At 42.1% G+C, this 15,000-nt stretch overlaps 2 protein-coding genes across 3 annotated transcripts in view; one reads left to right on the top strand and one right to left on the bottom strand.

The window, feature by feature from the left end:
• si:ch211-80h18.1 (uncharacterized protein LOC555593 homolog) overlaps positions 1 to 9,982 on the top strand; it is a 39,146-nt gene extending 29,164 nt beyond the window's left edge. The window contains exons 22-28 of the mRNA XM_042436100.1: positions 2,390 to 2,431; positions 2,544 to 2,576; positions 5,656 to 5,721; positions 5,808 to 5,894; positions 8,165 to 8,200; positions 8,475 to 8,539; positions 9,609 to 9,982. Of these exons, the coding sequence (XP_042292034.1) occupies positions 2,390 to 2,431; positions 2,544 to 2,576; positions 5,656 to 5,721; positions 5,808 to 5,894; positions 8,165 to 8,200; positions 8,475 to 8,539; positions 9,609 to 9,737 (458 nt within the window). The 3' untranslated portion in view covers positions 9,738 to 9,982. The remainder of the gene's footprint in view (positions 1 to 2,389; positions 2,432 to 2,543; positions 2,577 to 5,655; positions 5,722 to 5,807; positions 5,895 to 8,164; positions 8,201 to 8,474; positions 8,540 to 9,608) is intronic.
• A 3,107-nt stretch (positions 9,983 to 13,089) lies between these two features.
• Positions 13,090 to 15,000, bottom strand: part of hsf1 (heat shock transcription factor 1) — a 17,563-nt gene continuing 15,652 nt past the window's right edge. For both annotated transcript variants that reach the window (XM_042436558.1, XM_042436559.1), the window contains 2 exons: positions 13,863 to 13,917; positions 13,090 to 13,694 (listed from right to left, as the gene is read on the bottom strand). In XM_042436558.1, coding sequence (XP_042292492.1) covers positions 13,513 to 13,694; positions 13,863 to 13,917 — 237 coding nt within the window. In that variant the 3' untranslated portion in view covers positions 13,090 to 13,512. The remainder of the gene's footprint in view (positions 13,695 to 13,862; positions 13,918 to 15,000) is intronic.

The following is a 15,000-nucleotide window of genomic DNA, read 5'->3' as shown; positions in this document are numbered from 1 at the left end:
AGACCGGAAAGATCAAGCTCTAGTCATCAAAAGAAATTTAAAAACTTTAGATGACCAGGATTTCCTCTGTGACTGTGCCAACAGTAAATACATCACACATCTGAAATACCAGATGTAGAACTGGCAATGGAATATTTTACAAATTCATTGCTATCACTGATAAACATGCACCTTTTAAAAAGCTAAGGGTTAAAGATAGATCAAGCCCCTGGTTCTCTTATCTTGACTCAGGTCTCTCCTATCTTGACTCAGGGCTCTCCTATCTTGACTCAGGTCTCTCCTATCTTGACTCAGGTCTCTCCTATCTTGACTCAGGGCTCTCCTATCTTGACTCAGGTCTCTCCTATCTTGACTCAGGTCTCTCCTATCCTGACTCAGGTCTCTCCTATCTTGACTCAGGTCTCTCCTATCTTGACTCAGGTCTCTCCTATCTTGACTCAGGTCTCTCTTATCCTGACTCAGGTCTCTCCTATCCTGACTCAGGTCTCTCTTATCCTGACTCAGGTCTCTCCTATCTTGACTCAGGTCTCTCCTATCGTGACTCAGGTCTCTCTTATCCTGACTCAGGTCTCTCCTATCCTGACTCAGGTCTCTCTTATCCTGACTCAGGTCTCTCCTATCTTGACTCAGGTCTCTCCTATCCTGACTCAGGTCTCTCTTATCCTGACTCAGGTCTCTCCTATCTTGACTCAGGTCTCTCCTATCTTGACTCAGGTCTCTCCTATCTTGACTCAGGTCTCTCCTATCCTGACTCAGGTCTCTCCTATCTTGACTCAGGTCTCTCCTATCTTGACTCAGGTCTCTCCTATCTTGACTCAGGTCTCTCTTATCCTGACTCAGGTCTCTCTTATCTTGACTCAGGTCTCTCCTATCTTGACTCAGGTCTCTCCTATCTTGACTCAGGTCTCTCTTATCTTGACTCAGGTCTCTCTTATCTTGACTCAGGTCTCTCTTATCTTGACTCAGGTCTCTCCTATCTTGACTCAGGTCTCTCTTATCTTGACTCAGGTCTCTCCTATCTTGACTCAGACCTGTCCTATCTTGACTCAGGGCTCTCTTATCTTGACTCAGGTCTCTCCTATCTTGACTCAGGTCTCTCCTGTCTTGACTCAGGTCTCTCTTATCTTGACTCAGGTCTCTCCTATCTTGACTCAGGTCTCTCTTATCTTGACTCAGGTCTCTCCTATCTTGACTCAGGTCTCTCCTATCTTGACTCAGACCTGTCCTATCTTGACTCAGGGCTCTCTTATCTTGACTCAGGTCTCTCCTATCTTGACTCAGGTCTCTCCTGTCTTGACTCAGGTCTCTCTTATCTTGACTCAGGTCTCTCCTATCTTGACTCAGGTCTCTCTTATCTTGACTCAGGTCTCTCCTATCTTGACTCAGGTCTCTCTTATCTTGACTCAGACCTGTCCTATCTTGACTCAGGTCTCTCTTATCTTGACTCAGGTCTCTCCTATCTTTACTCAGGGCTCTCTTATCTTGACTCAGACCTCTCCTATCTTGACTCAGGTCTCTCCTATCTTGACTCAGGTCTCTCCTATCTTGACTCAGACCTGTCCTATCTTGACTCAGGTCTCTCTTATCTTGACTCAGGTCTCTCCTATCTTTACTCAGGGCTCTCTTATCTTGACTCAGACCTCTCCTATCTTGACTCAGGTCTCTCCTATCTTGACTCAGGGCTCTCCTATCTTGACTCAGGGCTCTCTTATCTTGACTCAGGTCTCTCCTATCTTGACTCTGGATTCTCTTATCTTGACTCAGGTCTCTCCTATCTTGACTCAGGGCTCTCTTATCTTGACTCAGGTCTCTCCTATCCTGACTCAGGTCTCTCTTATCTTGACTCAGGGCTCTCTTATGTTGACTCAGGTCTCTCCTATCTTGACTCAGGATTCTCTATCTTGACTCAGGGCTCTCTTATGTTGACTCAGGTCTCTCCTATCTTGACTCAGGATTCTCTATCTTGACTCAGGTCTCTCCTATCTTGACTCAGGATTCTCTATCTTGACTCAGGTCTCTCCTGTGTTGACTCAGGATTCTCTATCTTGACTCAGGGCTCTCTTATGTTGACTCAGGTCTCTCCTATCTTGACTCAGGATTCTCTATCTTGACTCAGGTCTCTCCTATCTTGACTCAGGTCTCTCCTATCTTGACTCAGGTCTCTCCTATCTTGACTCAGGTCTCTCCTATCTCGACTCTGGATTCTCTTATCTTGACTCAGGATTCTCTATCTTGACTCAGGGCTCTCTTATGTTGACTCAGGTCTCTCCTATGTTGACTCAGGTCTCTCCTGTGTTGACTCAGGGCTTAGTAGATTGAAAGTGATGCAATGATGATGATGATGATGATGATGATGAAGATGAAATAGGTGGTATGATGATGTCAGCAGGTGGAGTAGAGTCAGTGACCGGTCTTCAAATTGATCCCACAGGTGAGAGCATGATGGATCCATAAATCAATAGTGTTATTAATAAATTAAGATAACATACAGCAGTATTTCTGGCAGAATGATACCTGACTGACACTGTTCTGATTGGTTCCAGCATCAAGTCTTGGAATCAGTCATGATGTCACAGGTAATACTAGTTGCTACAAGGTTCTCTTAATTAATTCATCATTGACACAGTTTTCCCTTCAGCATTATAATATTTGGAACAGTGATGACATTTTATACAAAAACAGATCTATCTTTTGAAAGAATTGGTTTGAAAGGAACATTGTTTTGTTGGGTCAGCTGCTCAACTCACAGGGTCATTTCATGACTTACAGTGAATTTATCTCCCATTTTAATTTTCCAATATCGACTAAAGAATATCACCTTGTAATGAGAGTAGTGCCTGATGGTTCTGTGGCTCTATATAAAAGTATTCCTTATCTTACTGATACCTCAGTACATCCCCCTATTGACACTCCTTGTGGTAAAATCTGTTTTGTACCATCTAAAAATAATAATAGAGTTGCATGTTCATTATTTAAGCAAGAAAGTATTTCTATCCCTTATGTCACCTCCTACTGGAATCATTTTGTAAGTGATATTCATGGCAGGCAGCCTTAGTGCCTGTCTCTTTAAGGCCCGCCTCCCAGTGAGCGCACTCTGTTCTGATTGGCTGATGTTCCTCACTGAATAAACAGAGCTTCGTCAGCAGCGCTAAAAACCGGAAGACACAACAACATGTAGATATTTGGAGCAGTTTGTTGAGCAGATCAGTTAGAAATAATGCAGGGAGGAAGAGTACAAGCAGAAACAGCCACAGTGATGATGATGATGATGATGAAGAGCTGCACACAGCCAGCACACCTCCAACAGGTAAACTACTTATTTTACTTTGCTGCTGTGTGATGGAGTCATGGCTCAGCGAGGAGCAGACGACCATATAAACGAATCCGTCACCAGCCGACATCGACTCGCCTGAAAGTAGAAAAAACTGTTGGAAACGTTCAGAGCAGAGCTGCTGCTTCCTGCTCACAAGGATTACTGATATATAAAAAGTGCAAAGTGTCTTTGCAAGTTTCAGATTGATGCAGTTGTCATTTTCCCGTCCAGTGCTCATGTTGTTTAAATAGCAAATGCACTTGCGCCCATCTGAGCGCCCATGGGCGTGTTGGTCTTAAGATGAGGTGTGGTCAGGCGATTGCATGATTGACCAACAAAAACCTGGTCTGAAGTCAATGGTGCAGTATTTCACTATTATTTTAAGGTGCATTATCAAGACAATAATATGCGTATACAAACATGCAAAAGATTACAAATAAAAGGATTACAATGTGAAAGATTATAATTGTGTACATCAACATATTTCAAAAACTACGTCATAATCGTTAGGCATAATATTTATCAGAATTAATTAATTGCAGTAATGATGAATGAATTTCTCTAATTATTTGACCAAATCATAGCAATACATGTAGGTATTTAAACAGACCGGTCAGGTTGAGGGTGTCTGTCAAGACCCAGTAAACAGATATCAACAACGGATCAGACATGGATCGACTTTCCTGCTGCATCGATACATGATGACATGAGGAAATAAATGAGGTGAAAACAATGATTAAACTAAAGAAGGAAATAAATCTGAACAGCTTCTAGCTGCTGCCAGCAGCAGGATCAGCACCTTGGAGAGCTGATCAAGTCCTTATAACTGTTATTTAATTTTTGAACAATATTTAACAAATAATCTTGAACTTTTCTGAGATTACAATGATCAAGAACCTTAAAGTTTAGCTGGTCATAGATCATGACACCCAAGTTTCAGGCAGTCTTCGTGGACATGAGTTGGGTTGATTCCAGCTGGATGCTGATGTTTTGTTGTATGGAGGGACTGGCTGCGATGACGAGGAGCTCAGTCTTATCCGTGTTAATACATCGGCATGGCAATCCCTTTCAGATTTACACAGCAAGGCAACAATAGAGGGTGGGAACCCCATCCGCAACCCACCCATTGAAACTCAGAGAGTGAAACCAGGAAGTGCTCTGCCCCAACAAAGCCTGACAACAGCCTGACAACAGCTTCAATCTGAATCAAACTCAAAAACAAAGTTTCATCAACACTTACCAGCCAACCGCTATCTCCTATGTTCTAGAGCGGAGCTTGTTCTGTTACGCCCAAGACACACCCATGATTAATTAAAAGACTGAAGACAACCCTTTTGAACCATGTGCCTGGTGCTGCGACCATTTTTTCCGCCATTAAACTAGCAAAAGTGGATTTGGACAAACCCTAAATGTGTTTGCACCATGTAGGGCCTGTAGTCTTAAATGTTTAGTCCAACCAAATACCACTTTCTGTCTAACTTCTTATAGTTTTAAAGGACACACACACGCACACACTTACACACTGTCATTCAAAATAAAAGCCCAATACAGTAATATTATCTTAACAGCTAGCTCAGGATGAGGCTCATTTTTCAAAATAAAAGCCCTCAACAGTCACTGTATGTTAACAGGAAACTATGGATGGAACTAGTTTTTCAAAATAAAAGCTCCAGACGGTAACAAGATCTTAGCAGGAAGCTCAGGATGAGGCCTTTTTTCCAAAATAAAAGCACACAGATGGTAATAGGAGCTTACTGGTTCATTTAATTTCAGATTTCTGCATTTTCAGGATGCTTTGTATATTATTTCTGTATGTTTTTTGATCGACTACTGCGTCTCCATACTTTAAGGTACAAAACCATTCAAATATTAAACTTCCTCTTTAAGGACATTTATGCTTCTATTCAACTTTTTTCTACTTTTTCTACTTTTTTTTTTTTTAAATATTGAGCTTTTTTCAACACTTTATTACAGTACAAGTGAAAACAGTGACAATATTACAGTTTAGCTTCCAGCTTTTTCAGCAATGTATCTCAACTCTTCCTGAGATAATGCAGTTCAGCTTCCAGTTCTAGAGATTCATTTCACAATCTTTCAGCATTTTCAGCAACGCTTTGCAACTCTCAGCTCTTTGGGCCGATGCCTTTTCTGTTCCGATGTATTTAGTAGGTCATCAGGTCATCTGATATTAATACTAAGCATCTCTTCTTTCAGCCTTTTCAGGCAATTTATTTCAGCTTCCAGCATTCAAATATCAAAATGTTCAGCTCTTATAGGACATTAATTGTGGACTGTCTCTCTGCTCACCTGTCTGTCCACCTGTCGTTCTTCCTCTCTTTCAGTTTCAGGTGAATATTCTCATACAGACCCGGTTACAGTTGCAACAGACCCAACAGGGACAGACGCATGTAAGCCCCTCCTCCAACATGGCTGACACTGAGTGATGCTGACAGGTCAGAGGTCACAGGTGGTTAACCTCTGTGTGTTCCTGTAGTTTCAGATCCGACAGGAACTCCGCTGGACTCCAGTAAGTTCCATTTATTTCCACAGAAGAAGAAGAGTTTAGGTCGAACGCACCATGGTCTGTTCTTCTTCTACGGTCGAGACGTGTGTTCATGCGTGTGTGTTTTAACGTGTGTGTGTTCATGCGTGTGTGTTTTAACATGTGTGTGTTTTAACATGTGTGTGTTTTAACGTGTGTGTTTTAACATGCGTGTGTGTTTTAACATGTGTGTGTTTTAACATGCGTGTGTGTTTTAACGTGTGTGTGTTCATGCGTGTGTGTTTTAACATGTGTGTGTTTTAACATGTGTGTGTTTTAACATGTGTGTTTTAACATGCGTGTGTGTTTTAACATGTGTGTGTTTTAACGTGTGTGTGTTTTAACATGTATGTTCATGTGTGTGTGTTTTAACATGTGTGCGTTTTAACATGTGTGTGTTTTAACATGCGTGTGTGTTTTAACATGTATGTTCATGTGTGTGTGTTTTAACATGTGTGCGTTTTAACATGTGTGTGTTTTAACATGCGTGTGTGTTTTAACATGTGTGTGTTCATGCGTGTGTGTTTTAACATGTGTGTGTTTTAACATGTGTGTTCATGTGTGTGTGTTTTAACATGTGTGTGTTTTAACATGTGTGTGTTTTAACATGCGTGTGTGTTTTAACATGTGTGTGTTTTAACATGTGTGTGTTTTAACATGCGTGTGTGTTTTAACATGTATGTTCATGTGTGTGTGTTTTAACATGTGTGTGTTTTAACATGTGTGTGTTTTAACATGCGTGTGTGTTTTAACATGTGTGTGTTTTAACATGTATGTTCATGCGTGTGTGTTTTAACATGTGTGTGTTTTAACATGCGTGTGTGTTTTAACGTGTGTGTGTTTTAACATGTGTGTGTTTTAACGTGTGTGTGTTTTAACATGTATGTTCATGTGTGTGTGTTTTAACATGTGTGCGTTTTAACATGTGTGTTTTAACATGCGTGTGTGTTTTAACATGTATGTTCATGTGTGTGTGTTTTAACATGTGTGCGTTTTAACATGTGTGTGTTTTAACATGCGTGTGTGTTTTAACATGTGTGTGTTCATGCGTGTGTGTTTTAACATGTGTGTGTGTTTTAACATGTGTGTGTTTTAACATGTGTGTGTTTTAACATGTGTGTGTTTTAACATGCGTGTGTGTTTTAACATGTGTGTGTTTTAACATGTGTGTGTTTTAACATGTGTGTGTTTTAACATGCGTGTGTGTTTTAACATGTGTGTGTTTTAACATGTGTGTGTTTTAACATGCGTGTGTGTTTTAACATGTATGTTCATGTGTGTGTGTTTTAACATGTGTGTGTTTTAACATGCGTGTGTGTTTTAACATGTGTGTGTTTTAACATGTATGTTCATGCGTGTGTGTTTTAACATGTGTGTGTTTTAACATGTGTGTTCATGCATGTGTGTTTTAACATGTGTGTTTTAACATGTGTGTGTTTTAACATGTGTGTTCATGCGTGTGTGTTTTAACATGTGTGTTTTAACATGTGTTTTAACATGTGTGTGTTTTAACATGTGTGTTCATGCATGTGTGTTTTAACATGTGTGTTTTAACATGTGTTTTAACATGTGTGTGTTTTAACATGTGTGTGTTTTAACATGTGTGTTCATGCATGTGTGTTTTAACATGTGTGTTTTAACATGTGTGTGTTTTAACATGTGTGTTCATGCGTGTGTGTTTTAACATGTGTGTTTTAACATGTGTTTTAACATGTGTGTGTTTTAACATGTGTGTTCATGCGTGTGTGTTTTAACATGTGTGTTTTAACATGTGTTTTAACATGTGTGTTTTAACATGTGTGTTCATGCATGTGTGTTTTAAAATGTGTGTTTTAACATGTGTGTGTTTTAACATGTGTGTTCATGCATGTGTGTTTTAACGTGTGTTTTAACATGTGTGTTTTAACATGTGTGTTTTAACATGCGTGTGTGTTTTAACATGTGTGTGTTTTAACATGTATGTTCATGCGTGTGTGTTTTAACATGTGTGTGTTTTAACATGTGTGTTCATGCATGTGTGTTTTAACGTGTGTTTTAACATGTGTGTGTTTTAACGTGTGTGTTTTAACATGTGTGTGTTTTAACATGTGTGTGTGTTTTAACATGTGTGTGTTTTAACATGTATGTTCATGCGTGTGTGTTTTAACATGTGTGTGTTTTAACGTGTGTGTTTTAACATGTGTGTTCATGTGTGTGTGTTTTAACATGTGTGTGTTCATGCGTGTGTGTTTTAACATGTGTGTTCATGCGTGTGTGTTTTAGCGTGTGTGTTCATGCATGTGTGTTTTAACATGTATGTGTCATTACAGATCATACAGCTGTGACAGATCACACACAGATGGCTGGTAAGTTTTTTAAATGTTTGTAGTTCAAAATTAAAACAATTCAGCAGAACCACAAACTTTAGTTTTCTGGTTAAATGTTCTGGTTGGACTTTGATGTTCTGGTTAAATGTTCTGGTTGGACTTTGATGTTCTGGTTAAATGTTCTGGTTGGACTTTGGTGTTCTGGTTAAATGTTCCGGTTGGACTTTGATGTTCTGGTTAAAGGTTTCTGGTTTGGGTTTGTTGTGTTCTACCTGAGATCAGGTGCTGAAAGCTTGTTCTTTCTGTTTTCTTGGTTCTGCTTGTTCTCTGCAGGTTCCGCCACTGAACAGTACAACCCATCTGGTCAGGGTCCTGAAGGTTGGTACCGACACTCACACACACACATTAAGTTCTGTCTTCAGTCTTCTGGTCTCAGTCCACGTTCTCCTGGACTCAGGATCCTGTGATGTGCTGAGGAGCTCCATCCTGTTCTCTGGAGAACCCTGCTGTCTGATGGTTCCTGATGTATTGATTATGTTAACCTCAGTATTTGCTGCAGTGACACAACGTCCTCATACAAAAGTTTGATCTAATTTCAGATCATTTAAAACAATCACCTCTTTCAGGTCTGAATCTTGTTACATAAATGTTCTGGTAACTTTAACGTAAACATGCTGACATCACTGTGACGAAGAGAGAAGACTAAAGAGACCTTTACCTTGAACTCAGCAGTAACTCCAGTTCTTTCAGATCTTCCCCTGCAGCCTCGTCTGTGTACATTTATGAAGAACATTCAGAAAGCTCACGGATGCGTTCAAATCTTTTATTCAAGTTGAACCAACTCCCCAGGAGCTGCGCTGGGCTGTGTAGCCAATGCGACATAGTGGCCAAACTGCAATAACAACTTCCTGTCCATCACATGATACACACTGGCCCGAACAGCGTTTCCCCCCACACACAATCATGGGAAAAGGAGCGTCTGTAGAGCAGTGAATCGGCATCTTTGAGTCCAGTATTCAGTCGTTACAATACATCCATGGTCGAAACATTTTCAACTCGTGTAGATACAAAGTCTAACACTGCCTTTAAAAGTCACCTCTTGTTGTGTCTGAACACTGTTAGATGTTGAATCTCAAACCGTTTGGTCTACAAGATGTTGTGTATAGTATATGTACGTATTTATATATATAAATGTATATATTACAATTTCTCTTCTTGATTTGTCGAACCAGCAGTCCAGAATACTCCATGTATAACAGAAGAAACAGGAATAAATTTAATATTATATAACACAAACATTTTACTCGCTGTAGCTACGTTTTTGTAATCTTTGCTTGAACATTTTAACAGCTGGTTTGATAAAAGTTTCTGTGACAGATAAAAGACACAAAATTGAACCTCAGAGTTCTGAATTTAGACGTAAAGTAAAATCTTGTTTCTTCATCAGTTGCAGAAAATGTGGAACTGGAGGATACCTGCTGACTTCCACATCAAGCCACGAGTTCGATTCCTGCGCTATCGATTCCAGTGTACCGACCAATCAGCATGGCCCAGGAAATCACAGCCTTCCCACTAGTGATAGGCCCCGCCCACTGAGTGGCAGTGGCCATGATGATTTTTAATATTTAAAACATGGATTTTGTTTATAGACATTGTTTTATTTTGTTGTAGAAACAGTCTGAGAGGATCACAAACGTTTTGCGGTTCTGTTTTGATTTAATGACATCATACAGGATGTGACATCATATTCATCCTCACTGTCAGGATTTGTAAAATGTGTTTTTTTTTTAAACTTCAATAAATGTTTTTGCATATTTTGAACATCAAACTGAGAATTTGTCTTCTGTCAGTGATCAATTCTCAATCAATGATATCGACCTGATGACATCATCCTGTTGGTCAGGATATGACATAATTAACACTTCCAGGCATCTCAGTGTGTTTTTAAAGTGTTTTATTGAACTGAAGATATTTCAGCCGACCTTTGACCCCATCTTTATTCCCACAATCCTCCTGGCCCCGGCAGGTAGAGAACAGGTGAGCTCAGGTAGAGGACAGGTGAGTTCTGGTAGAGGACAGGTGAGTTCAAGAAGAGGACAGGTGAGTTCAGGTAGAGGACAGGTGAGCTCAGGTGGAGGACAGGTGAGTTCAGGTGGAGGACAGGTGAGCTCAGGTGAGTTTGAGTAGAGGACAGTTGAGTTCAGGTAGTGGACAGGTGAGTTCTGGTAGAGGACAGGTGAGCTCAAGAAGAGGACAGGTGAGTTCAGATAGAGGACAGGTGAGTTCAAGAAGAGGACAGGTGAGGTCGGGTAGAGGACAGGTGAGTTCAGGTAGAGGACAGGTGAGTTCAGGTGAGTTCGGGTAGAGGACAGGTGAGTTCAGGTAGAGGATAGGTGAGCTCGGATAGACGACAGGTGAGTTCAGGCAGAGGACAGGTGAGCTCAAGCAGAGGACAAGTGAGTTCAGGTAGAGGACAGGTGAGCTCAAGCAGAGGACAGGTGAGTTCAGGCAGAGGACAGGTGAGCTCAAGCGGAGGACAAGTGAGTTCAGGTAGAGGACAGGTGAGTTCAGGTAGAGGACAGGTGAGCTCAAGCAGAGGACAAGTGAGTTCAGGTAGAGGACAGGTGAGTTCGGGTAGAGGACAGGTGAGCTCAAGCGGAAGACAAGTGAGTTCAGGTAGAGGACAGGTGAGTTCGGGTAGAGGACAGGTGAGCTCAAGCGGAGGACAAGTGAGTTCGGGTAGAGGACAGGTGAGTTCGGGTAGAGGACAGGTGAGTTCGGGTAGAGGACAGGTGAGCTCAAGCGGAGGACAAGTGAGTTCAGGTAGAGGACAGGTGAGTTCGGGTAGAGGACCGGTGAGTTCAGGTAGAGGACAGGTGAGCTCGGATAGACGACAGGTGAGTTCGGGTAGAGGACAGGTGAGTTCGGGTAGAGGACAGGTGAGCTCGGATAGACGACAGGTGAGTTCAGGCAGAGGACAGGTGAGCTCAAGCAGAGGACAAGTGAGTTCAGGTAGAGGACAGGTGAGCTCAGGTAGAGGACAGGTGAGCTCAAGCAGAGGACAGGTGAGCTCAGGTAGAGGACAGGTGAGCTCAGATAGACGACAGGTGAGTTCGTGTAGAGGACAGGTGAGCTCGGGTAGAGGACCGGTGAGTTCAGGTAGAGGACAGGTGAGTTCAGGTAGAGGACAGGTGAGTTCAGGTAGAGGACAGGTGAGCTCGGGTAGAGGACAGGTGAGTTCGGGTAGAGGACAGGTGAGCTCGGGTAGAGGACAGGTGAGCTCGGGTAGAGGACAGGTGAGCTCGGGTAGAGGACAGGTGAGCTCGGATAGACGACAGGTGAGTTCGGGTAGAGGACAGGTGAGCTCAGGCAGAGGACAGGTGAGTTCAGGTAGAGGACAGGTGAGCTCGGGTAGAGGACCGGTGAGTTCAGGTTCATTAAATGTTTTTAATTAGAAACAAACGTCAACATATTTATCAGTCTTTTACACTGAAGAGCAGCTTCCTGTTTGGACCTCAAAGTTCACTTCAGGACGTCAAAATGAAAATGCGATCGATCAATTTCTGATCGATCAGTTTGAACGCTGCTGTGATGACATCATGCAGCGGACCACGTCGACAGCTGTGATTGGTCAGTTAGTGTTTTCGCTGTTGTCACTGCTCTGTATGAACCAATGAATGACTCATATTACTGATGTAACTCCAGTTCTATGAGTTCATGCGTAGCACTGCATCACAGATCTTCTGAAGAATGAAGCTAAAGCGCACACACACACACACGTATGACACGTGTGGTGACTCTGACTCCTTTCACTCTTTGGAAGTTGACACCTGTCGCTGCAGTGAAGTCTGCAACAAGAACACGGATCCTGTACGTGTTATATGTATAAAACATGTACACACGCAACACCAAATCTCATTCAAATAAAGGTTATCAAAACACTGCAAGAGAGAAAATAACTTTTATTATCAGTATAAAGTTCAATCTTTACCTTGATGGATGCTAATTATGTCTCAGCCAATCAGATTGATCTGTGATCATGTGACACACCTGACTGTTAGCTTGTGGCCAGCTAGCAGAGCGATGTCGATCGAACAGGTGAGATGTGTTCACTAAGCCACGCCACTTATAAACACATCAGTGCACATGTGCAGATCACATGATGACATTATTTCCTGATGACTTTGAGTCGATTCTCGTGACAAAGTTCACTTACTTGAAGGTCATGAGTTACAGCTGAAAGCTTCATGTGATCAGATGTCCTGAAGTGAAGTTTGTCTGCAGCTGATTGGTTCGTTTTATGTCATGTGAATTACTTATAGATATCTGATATGAGTCATATTGATCACACACAGGTTTTCTCCATGGTAGTAGGGTGGTTTCCACGGTAACATGGAACATTTTTTTTAATCAATATACAAAGTGTTGTTATTAAATATCTATATATCTATATATATATATAATTATATATGTATATATAGATAAATAGATATATACACATATAATTAAAATTCATTACAAAATTTGTTCTACATGAAAGTTTTCAAAGTTCCACATTAAAAATGGCTGCAAACATTTTTAATCAAACTACAGATAAATCCTGGTAGTAAATGACAGAAACAGCAGCACTGAACAGAACAGAAGCAGCGCTCGCACAAACAATCAACAAGCCATTCTTGAAAACTTGACTGATCGGCTGCTGTCCAGTGCCTGTACAGGAGTTTTAGTCCATTGTAATATCAGTTTGGTGAAGGAGATCCATATCTGACTGCCGTTAGGATAACGAGGCTCTAAACTGCGACTCATCAGAGTTCAGCAGAAAAATCGGAGGGAGAAATAACAACTAAATCCCTGAATTTGAAAAGGAAACAGGTCTGTGTCCTACAGCGGCACACCGACAATCACCCACACAAAAAACACACGATACATTCCAAACTTCACATCCTTTAACTTATAAACCACTTAGTCGTCATCATTGTCATCATCATCATCCTCATCCTCATCATCGTTGGAAACATGGAACATGCAGAACAAACAGAACACTTGTCCGGTCCAGGTGTGACATCACAGGTGACACACAGATGTGACCCCGGTTCTCTGAGAAACTCGGGAAGCATCAAACGAAAGATTAAATTAAAGCAAAGAAGAAGCAAACGCTACAATAAAAAGAGTAGAAGAAGACACAGGTATATAAAGGGGTTAATAAAAACTCGACCTTTGACCTACTGATTGATCTACAGCTGATCATCATCTACTGCTGCTGCTGAGCATGCTCAGACTGTCGTGTTGCTATGGTTACTGATGAGTCACATTCAACACTATTCTCAAGTCTCCGCCTCCTTCTGATGATGTCAGAGGTCAGCGTCCAGGTTGGCGTGGCTCAGCAGGGCGGCGGCCGGGTCATCGGTTGGTGGGTCTGAGCTTAAGAAAGGCTCCGCCTCCAGCTCCAGCGGAGGTGGCAGGTCAGCCCCGCCCTCCCCCAAACCGATTGGTTCAGACGTCTGCACAGGTGTGTACTGCACCAGCTGCTTCCCTGGACCAACCACAGAGCAGGACAGGATCACCATGACAACAGGTCAACTATAGGAAACACAAGATTCTTCTCTCTGTTCTTCCACTGCACAATATCATGTTTCTCACCTGTGTGTGTGTGTGTGTGTGTGTGTGTGTGTGTGTGTGTGTGTGTGTGTGTGTGTGTTACCTGTGTTGCAGGTGTTGCCTTCATCACTTCCTTTCGGAGCTTCTTCAGACAGGAGCTGGGAAGAGACAGTGACATCACAGTATCATCAAACCAAAAATAAGTGATGAATCAACACACCTGTGTACTCTCATGTACCTGTATACGCTCTCATGTACCTGTATACACTCTCATGTACCTGTATACACTCTCATGTACCTGTATACACCCTCATGTACCTGTATACGCCCTCATGTACCTGTATACGCCCTCATGTACCTGTATACGCCCTCATGTACCTGTATACGCCCTCATGTACCTGTGTACGCTCTCATGTACCTGTATACGCCCTCATGTACCTGTATACGCCCTCATGTACCTGTATACACTCTCATGTACCTGTATACGCCCTCATGTACCTGTATACACTCTCATGTACCTGTATACGCCCTCATGTACCTGTATACGCTCTCATGTACCTGTATACGCCCTCATGTACCTGTGTACACTCTCATGTACCTGTATACACTCTCATGTACCTGTGTACACTCTCATGTACCTGTATACACTCTCATGTACCTGTGTACACTCTCATGTACCTGTATACACTCTCATGTACCTGTATACACTCTCATGTACCTGTATACGCCCTCATGTACCTGTATACGCTCTCATGTACCTGTATACGCCCTCATGTACCTGTGTACACTCTCATGTACCTGTATACGCCCTCATGTACCTGTATACGCCCTCATGTACCTGTATACGCCCTCATGTACCTGTATACGCTCTCATGTACCTGTATACGCCCTCATGTACCTGTGTACACTCTCATGTACCTGTATACGCCCTCATGTACCTGTGTACACTCTCATGTACCTGTATACGCCCTCATGTACCTGTATACACTCTCATGTACCTGTATACGCCCTCATGTACCTGTATACACCCTCATGTACCTGTATACACCCTCATGTACCTGTATACGCCCTCATGTACCTGTATACGCCCTCATGTACCTGTATACGCCCTCATGTACCTGTGTACGCCCTCATGTACCTGTATACACCCTCATGTACCTGTATACACCCTCATGTACCTGTATACACCCTCATGTACCTGTATACGCCCTCATGTACCTGTATACACTCTCATGTACCTG

The sequence above is a fragment of the Thunnus maccoyii genome, chromosome 15 (genome assembly GCF_910596095.1).
Source record: "Thunnus maccoyii chromosome 15, fThuMac1.1, whole genome shotgun sequence".
NCBI lineage: Eukaryota > Metazoa > Chordata > Actinopteri > Scombriformes > Scombridae > Thunnus > Thunnus maccoyii.
This window is presented reverse-complemented; position numbering and strand designations above follow the sequence as displayed.